Raw genomic sequence first — 9,021 nt, 5'->3', positions numbered from 1 at the left:
AAAAACACCCATCCACTTGTAGAGGATGAATCTTCAACATTATTTATCCAACTAGCATCCGAATAACCCTCTAACACCGAAGGAAATCCCACATATGACAATCCATAATTCATAGTACCCTTCAAGTACTTGAATACCCTAGTTATCGCATGCCAATGATGTCTACTAGGATTACTAGTAAATCTGCTCAACTTTCCAACCACATAAGCAATATCCGGTCTAGTGCTAATCATAGCATACATCAAAGAGCATATAGCTCTTGAATATTCGAGCTGATCCACAGGTTTACCTATATTTGGCATAAGTTTTTCACTCGGATCCATGGGAGTACTAACCGGAGAACAACTTTCATGATTAAACTTCTTGAGTATTTTCTCAATGTAATGAGATTGCGTAATTACAATCCCCTTATTCTCCCGTTTAATCTTAATACCAAGAATAACGTCCGCTTCTCCCATATCCTTCATGGAGAACTTTGATGACAAAAAATTCTTCGTCTTATCAACTTGATTTTGGTCGATGCCAAAGATCAACATGTCATCAACATATAGACAAATGATAACTCCTTTACCAGATGTATCAAATTTGCTATATACACATTTGTCAGCTTGGTTCAGAATGAAACCACTAGACAAAACAACCTCATCAAACTTTTGATGCCACTGCTTCAGAGCTTGTTTCAGCCCATACAACGACTTAACTAGCTTACACACCTTATGCTCATTAGCAGGCATTACAAATCCTTCAGGTTGCTTCATATACACTTCTTCTTCCAAATCACCATTCAGGAATGCAGTTTTGACATCCATTTGATGAATCACTAGTTTGTGAATAGCCTCTAAAGCAATCAACAATCTAATAGTGGTGATACGAGCAACTGGAGCATAGGTATCAAAGTAATCAATTCCTTCCTTTTGTCTAAAGCCTTGGATAACCAATCTAGCTTTAAACTTATCAATTGTACCATCGACTTTCATCTTCCTTTTGAAGATCCATTTGCAACCCAATGGTTTGCAACCTGGTGGTAAATCAGATAATACCCAAGTTATATTTTCCATGATAGAACCAATATCTTCATCAATTGCTTCTTTCCAAAAAGCAGAATCTCGAGATTTCACAGCTTCATCATACGTTCTTGGATCCTCTTCTATACTATGCAATAATAGTATTGATTATCAATCTGATCCTTTGATCCTTCAACTAGATATAATTGAAAATCAGACCCATAAGATTTAGGTTTCTAGCTCTTTTGCTTTTACGAGGTTTGAATGTCTCACTTGGTACATCATTTGAATGATCATCCTTTAGATATTCATCCGAATTTGGTATAGAGTGCTTTGGTCTAGGTATAGAAGAAAAACAATTCTCATCAAATATGGCATCTCTCGATTCTATAATCGTGTTAATAGAAATCGAGTCATTAGGTTCTATAACATAAAACCTATAAGCCTTGGAATGCTCAGCATATCCAACAAAGATGCAAGCTACACCCTTTTACCCAAAGTTTTCCTTTTAGGGTCCGGGAGTCTAACCACGGCCCTGCAACCCAAACAAGTAGAAATGTTAAATTGGGTCGTTTCTTATACCAAAGTTGATATGGGGTAGTCTTGTTCCTTTTATTAGGAACCCTATTTAACAAATAGCAAGCCGTTAACTTGGCTTCTCCCCAAAACCCTTCACTCAAACCAGAGTAAGATAACATGACATTCACCATTTCTTTAAGACTCTATTTTTCCTTTCAGCCACACCATTTTGTTGAGGTGTATAAGGTGCCGTAGTCTCATGAATGATTCCTACGGATTGGAAAAATACAGGATCATAATATTCACCACCTCTATCCGTACGTAATGTTTTAATCAACTCATTCTGTTGCAATTCAACTTCAGTTTTATAAATTCTGAATTTATCTAAGGCTTCGTCTTTAGCATGCAACAAATAAACATAGCAGAATCTGGATGCATCATCTATGAAAGTGACAAGATATTTTTTATGTCCTAATGATGGAGTAGCATGCAAATCACATAAATCACTATGTATCAATTCAAGTATGACAGATTTCCTTGTTATACTTTTAAAAGGTTGCCTAGTGATCTTTGTTAACATGCAAGTTTTACATTTTTCTACATTTCCCTAAAAACAGGAATTAAATCATCTTTAGACATTTCAAGCATTCTTTTATAATGAACATGTCCTAGACGAGCATGCCATAAAGATGATTTAATAACATTCGAATTGGACATAAATACAGAACCAGAATCATTAGGAACTCCATTCAAATTCATCATGAACATACCATTATTATAATATCCAAATCCTACAAACACACCAGACTTCGATAAAACATATTTATCGGATTCATACACTTGCTTGTATCCAAGCTTATTCAATACAGGACCAGAAATTAAGTTCTTACGTAGTTTAGGAACATATAAAACATTAAACAAAGTAATAATCTTTCCAGAACTGAATTCTAACACCACGCTTCCTTTGCCTTCAACAGGATCAAAGTGATGATCTCCCATGTAGAGGACAGATCCATCTTCCACTGGAACAAAAGTTTTTGAACCAGAAACGATCCTTGCAAACATGTGTTGTGGCGCCAGAATCAATCCACCACGCGATAGCATCATCCTGCACATAAAATGCTTCAGAAATTAGTGAAACCGAATGTTTAATAAAACTATTCAAATCACAAATTGATTTCTGACCTTGGTTTTGGGATTGGTCCTTAGACCCTTTTCCCGAACCACTTGCATTCGCGTTGTCGTGCTTTTTGCCTGAACGACAATCCCTCTTGAAGTGGCATGTTTTTCCACACTTCCAACATTCTAGTTTCGGTTTCTTGTTAGAACCGAAACTTCCTTTGTTTTTCTTGAAAGCACGCTTCTTTCCTTTGTTTCTATTGTTATCGTCCTTACCACCCTCTTCGATCATATTAACCAAGGGTCCAACAACTTCTTTTCCTTTTCCCTTGTCACCCTCCTACGCCCTTAGAGATTCTTCTATGCGCAAGTGACTTCCAAGTTGAATCAAAGACAAGTCGTCTTTTCCATGCTTCAAATTGTGTTTGAAATCCTTCCACGAAGGAGGCAACTTGTCTATGATACTTGAGACAGATATTGTTTCATCCATCATCAATCCGTGTTGTGTGAACTGTCCAAGGATTTGGAGGAGTTCATTGAATTGTTCCATGACAGACCTTGATTCAACCATCTTGTAACTGTTGAAATCGGTTACAAGAAACTTTTTACTAGATGAGTCCTCTGCCATGTACTTGAATTCGAGACAATCCCACAATTCCTTTGCAGATTCCACGTTTTGATAAACATCAAATAAGGGATCAGACATACTGTTAAGAATGTGCCCTCTGCATATGTAGTCGTCGTTCTCCCACTTTGATCTGCGCCTTATATTTTCAACCGTGTCATCCTCCAGAAGTTCTGGAATTGGTGTAGACATGACATACACCACCTTCAACGCTGTAAACATGAAATGCATCTTCTTCTGCCAACGCTTGAAGTCTTGTCCTTGAAACTTGTCCAATTTTCCGAAATTAGTAGTCATCTCCTTGACGGTGCTTCCTCCAGTGCTTCCTCCAGCCATGATTATCAGAGATACTTTGTTCGTTTGTTAGTAAATTTGGGTTTGATAATCCTGGATAACTTCGAAGAATCGTGTTCGTACACTTTCCGAACAAAGTATTTCGACCCTATTCTTGCCTGGGTTCACGAAATCCTTGTTGGGATAATTCTGAAGAACAATCTGCTTCAGGCAAATGAAAACAGATCAGGAATGTAGAGAGAAATCTCATTTTTTTTTCTGTATCTAAAACTGAGGCCAAATGACTCCTTATAAAGGAGTTTGTTTCAGAAACCGAAAAACGGTTAATAAAACAGAATTTCTATTCGAAAATTTTCGAGCGGGACCCCAGCCAGGGGCTCCGCCCCTTGGAACCCCGCAATCTAATCGCGGTCAATTATGCGTTGGCTCAACAAGCATGCACTCCGCACTACCCTAACTCGTTTCCGAGCTTAACGCATAATCGCATCGGCCTACAATAAATCACATTACTACTAAAATCCATTGATGATACTAAAATCACCAACAAACATGATTAAGGACAACCATTTTCCTAGCAGCTCCTTTTTCCTTGCGGATGATAGTGTCGGTTCCCCAGTGTGGAGATGGTCTCTCTTCGGCATGGTTTTCAGTTTAAAGTTGGAGATGGTCTCTCGTCGTTTTGGTATGTTCCCTGGTGTGATCAGCTCCCCCTGTATCACTCTGTTCCTTTTGTTCACTTCTATGATACCTCTCTGCGAATTAGAGATGTTTGGGATTGAGGGACTTGGATTTGAACCGGCTTTGGACTGCTCTTCCGGAGAACATGGTGAATTGTGTGAATAGAGTTACGGTCAGACTCAATGATCGGGTGCATGATGGGTACATATGGAAGGGAAACCTCTCTGGTGTGTATTCTGCAGCTTCTGGGTATGATTCAATCATAAATAGTCGAGTGGCTACGGCTGGGGATTAGCTTCCTCCGCAAACAAGTTGGACTTGGATTTCGCGCCTCAAAGCTCCCTTTAAATGTATCCTTCTAGTCTGACTTTTGGTTCAGAATTCTCTTCCTACAAACGACCTTTGGTTTCGGCGTGGAATGGCTTCGTCGGGTGAGTGTGCCATCTGCCATGATTGTTGGTGATTTTAGTATCATCAATGGATTTTAGTAGTAATTGAAGGTATGAAAAACGGTAGAAAGGGGGGGGGTTTGAATAACGTTTTCAGTATAAAACTTCCACCTTAAAGATTTTGACAAATCTTTCGAGAACTTAAGTGCTAAAGATAAGAGATAGAAAAGCACACAAGGATTTTATCCTGGTTCACTTGATAAATCACTCAAGCTACTCCAGTCCACCCGTTAAGGTGGTTTCTTCCTTCTTAGAATGAAGGCAATCCACTAATCAGGTAAGAGTTACAACTGCACTTGAAACCTACAAGTGACTAACAATTACACTGACTTAGCTCACACTAAGATTCACTCTCTTAGTCTTCTCTAGGATCCGATCAGCCTTGATCTCCTAAAGGAACTAAACAAACTGTTTATCAAAGAATTGTTTACAAGAGATTTGCTTCTAAAAAGCTAATAGTAAACTCAATGAATTTCAGATGAAAGAAAGCTTAGAAGAATTTAAGTTTGTCTTGCGCGTATGTGAATGCTTCTAGCCGTTTCTTTCAGTCTTCAGCCTCTTTATATACTCCAAGGATTAGGGTTGAGCGTTGCATGGGAAATGCTACCGTTGGAGGGCAGTTCTGGAAAATCCAGCTTCTGCTGTGTCTGAGACTGTTAGGTAGGTCGTCAGGAAGGTACAATTGCTTTTGTACTTGGATAGCGACGCGACCTTTAAACCTAGGAGACTTCTGATCAGGGGAATGCTTCATATTGGGACTTGTGAAGCCGGTTGATCAGAGTCAGAGGGAAAGCCCAGATCCTCTGACCATTGTTTCTTCTGATTCTGAACTCAGAGGGAAGAACATGGTCTTCAGAGTATCTTGCTTCTGGACATCAGAACTTCACTAATCAGCTTCTGGATCTTCAGAGTCTTCTACACCATCAGAACATCTGAGCCTTCAGTGTTTCTTGGTTATCAGACTTTCTGGATCTTCAGAACTTCTAGTGACTGAGTCCACATCAGAGTTTGTATAACTTCAGAACTTCTGAAGCTTTTCCACTGTTCATACCGAACATGGTGAATGCGAAAGCGTTGCTTGGGTTGCTCTTTATACACAGTGCTTCTGATTTGTGTGAGATTGAGTTGAGGTCAGAGCCTGTAAATAGCACACTCAGAAAAACACGTTAGAGTACCACAATTGTTCATATCAAAAGGTTAACTTGTAATCATCAAAACATAGAGTTGTACTACTATATCAAAACTTTGATCTTACAATCTCCCCCTTTTTGATGATGACAAAACTAAGATTTTTGATGAACAATTCTTAAACATTAAACTGAATTCACTCAGAGTTTAGAGATATAGAATAATACTTATCCTGATGTGAATAGTTTATCTTGCTCATTCTGAATTCAAGTCACTGCTTGATTCTGAGCTTAGCTCCCCCTGAATCTAATACTTGATGAAAACGTTAGTAAAGTCTAGATTCTTAGCTAAATGATATAAGAGTTCAGAGTGAAAAACTTATGACATAGATGAAAATCGAGTAATCAGAGCGCATAAGTAATCAGAGTCACGGACAGGGTATCAGAGTCAACTTAGAATCACTTCAGAAGAAGTGAAATGTATTCCTTGTATTTGCCCAGTGACACATCTATGGTCATGAAGGTGGAACTCTTAAATTCTCCAAAAGAAAAAATAAATCACACTAACACATCTTACACATCAAAAACTGGGTTTACTCCCCCTTTTTGTCATAAGCAAAAAGCTTGGGGTGTGAAAAACTTAGCTTGAAGTACAAGGTACTCCCCCTTAGAGAAGGTCTAAGTTTAAAGGAAATGAAGACGATGCAAGAATCAGAGTTAGGCGAAATAAATAGAAGAGTTAATGCAAGAGAAGAACGTTTACCACCGGTCAAGTGAGTAAAGAGAAGGGTCAGTTACCAAGAACTTAACCTCGAGAAACCGTAGGAGCATTAACTTTCAGAGAGAAAGTGAAGCCTATATAAAGCGTTGGAGAGAAAGGTAAGCTTCACACCTCGAACAATTTTTAGTAAAAAAAAAAAAAATGGCATCATACATCGTAGCACTAGAAGAGCTGAGGAAGAAGGCCTGTGAGGAGGACTTGTTCCTGAACATCAGGCATCCAGAGGGTACAACGACCATCGCGGAGCTGACACGGACACTGCTGGAAGAGGACCTGCGTCCAGAGGTGAAGAGAGACCTGAGGGAATTTCTTGCCTTCGTGGAGGAGGTGCAAGAACTCAGCCGGCTTGAACTCAAGCTACTGGAAGAAAAAGAAAGTTTGGAAGAGAAGCTCAATACCGCAGAAGAGATTCTGGAGAGGGATGAGCTAAAGGACAGGCTCAACAACATCCAGCATGCACTGGAGCGTCTGGAGAAGGATAGGTCAGAGCAGCGCCAGGAGTGCAGAAGAATGAGGAGGGATCCTCCATTCTAGACTTTAGGGAAAGAATGTATGATGTAAACATAAAGATATGATGAATAAAAAGATTTTTGCAAACATATGTGACACAAATATATATAGATATGCATAGATAATCACAAACGAACAAAGTAGAATAAGTAAATAAAAAGAAACAGAGTTTAACAAAAATAAAACAACGTTAAAGAAAAAGAAAAACGAAGAGATCCTAAAACTAAGGTTTATCAGTTCGTCGCAGAAGTTCCATCATCATGTGCTTCATTTCAATTAGCATGGATTCATGAATGTCAAGACGCTGTTCCATGATGTCGAGTCTGGATGAGCTTGACTGAGCAGAACCGGAAGGAACATTCTGAGCAGCTTGAGGATCTGGAATGGAAGCAGAAGCAGCAGGAGTAAACACTACTGGTGCCAGTGCTTGGCATCTAAGAGCCTCAGCCTCAGCCTCAAGTCGTTCTGCCTCTAATCGGGCTTGTTCAGCTTGAGCTGCTGCTTGACGTGCAGCTTCTTCTGCTTGAGCTTTCTTTCTCTTGGCTTCTTCAATAGCTTCAAGAAGCTTATGTCTCTGTTCTTGTTCATGAAGAGCCACCCTTCGAGCAAACCTTTGCTTTGCAGCCTCAATGCTCTGACTTCCCTCTGCATGCAGGAGCTGCATCATAATTGGAACTTGAGCCACTAGCCAAGTGCCCAGATTGTTCCACTCATCAGCCACACGTTCAGCATTCTCACTGAGGTCAGTCTGACCGTGCACATTGCGTAGCATCAAAGAAGCTTCATGATAGAAAGTATTGATGCACTCAGAGAGAGATGTGGGTCGGAGGTGAGTGTAAGGAATTATGGAGAGGTTGGTTTCAGGAGAGGCTGGGTGATTGCTGCTGTGAGCTTCAGAGGCACCTTGTGGAGAGCCAATGTTAAACGTTTGAGCATTGGGTTCAGAGGTTCCAAGGTTAGGTTCTGAAGTTTCAACCAGAGGATGGGGTGATCTAACCGAGGATTGGTTAGACACTGATTGTTCGGGTTCAGGTTCTGGTTGAATAGGCTCTTGTTGGTCTGGGGCAGGGTGAGCTTGTTGAGCCAAAGGGTCTGCCTCTTGTAAAGGATTGGCCAAGATAGGTTCATCTGGGTCAACTAGACGTTCAGGTCTAGGGCCAGGATATCTCCTAGGGCTTGGACAAGTGAGGTAATACTCTTCTAAGGTAGACACCTTTTCTTTTCTGACCTCCATGAATTTTCTAATGGATTCAGAGTCATTGGAGGGAGAAGAATCAGCAACATTGGTTGGGAAGGATACAGGTGTAAAGGTTGTGGAAGAGTCTGTATCCGTGGGTTTGAGAGCCAGACGTTCTGATGCTCTTGGGACAGAGTGATCAGAGGTTCTGGGTTCAGGTTCTGTGTGGGTAGGCTCTGGTTGTGCATGAATGATGGGTTCAGAAGATAATGGGTTGTACTGAATGGTAATAGGAGAGGTAGGTTCTTCTGACCTAGAGGGTTGGTGCTGAAGCAAATTCCAGAGAGGTGCTTCAGTAGGGGAAGGTTGAAAGAATGAAGATCTTGGGGAATGTGGTGGAGAGGTGGTTTGTGCAGCTGGTTGGGATTCAGGAATAGGAGTGAGGGGATTTGAGGAGTGTTTGAGCATGGCAGATATAGGGAGTGCATCAAATAAATTCAAATCATCATCAGAAGCAAGTGCAGACTTACTTGAATGTGCTGATGATCTAGTCACTCTGGCAGGAGGTTCAGTCCTTCGGAGCACTTCAGCAGCTGGTTCCACCCGAGTAGGCTTCACCACGATTCTGACCTGCTTCTTCTTCTTCTTAGGAGGACCATCCTCATTATCACTATCATCACCATCATCAGGCTTTCTCTTCTTCTTTTTGACCAGAGGGACATCTGATTCCTCAGAAGA

The 9,021-nt window shown here is 40.5% G+C and overlaps 1 protein-coding gene across 1 annotated transcript; it reads right to left on the bottom strand.

The window, feature by feature from the left end:
• Positions 1-2,982: 2,982 nt before the first annotated feature.
• Positions 2,983-3,603, bottom strand: LOC130710175 (uncharacterized). Its single transcript, XM_057559349.1, has one exon. It carries the CDS (start codon positions 3,601-3,603, stop codon positions 2,983-2,985), a length of 621 nt encoding a protein of 206 aa, XP_057415332.1.
• Between the last annotated feature and the right edge of the window lie 5,418 nt (positions 3,604-9,021).

The sequence above is a fragment of the Lotus japonicus genome, chromosome 1 (assembly GCF_012489685.1).
Source record: "Lotus japonicus ecotype B-129 chromosome 1, LjGifu_v1.2".
Lineage (NCBI taxonomy): Eukaryota > Viridiplantae > Streptophyta > Magnoliopsida > Fabales > Fabaceae > Lotus > Lotus japonicus.
This window is presented reverse-complemented; position numbering and strand designations above follow the sequence as displayed.

Bases quoted from the DNA above. Each gene is read 5' to 3' on its own strand.
- LOC130710175 (XM_057559349.1), bottom strand. From the start codon at position 3,603: ATGGCTGGAGGAAGCACTGGAGGAAGCACCGTCAAGGAGATGACTACT.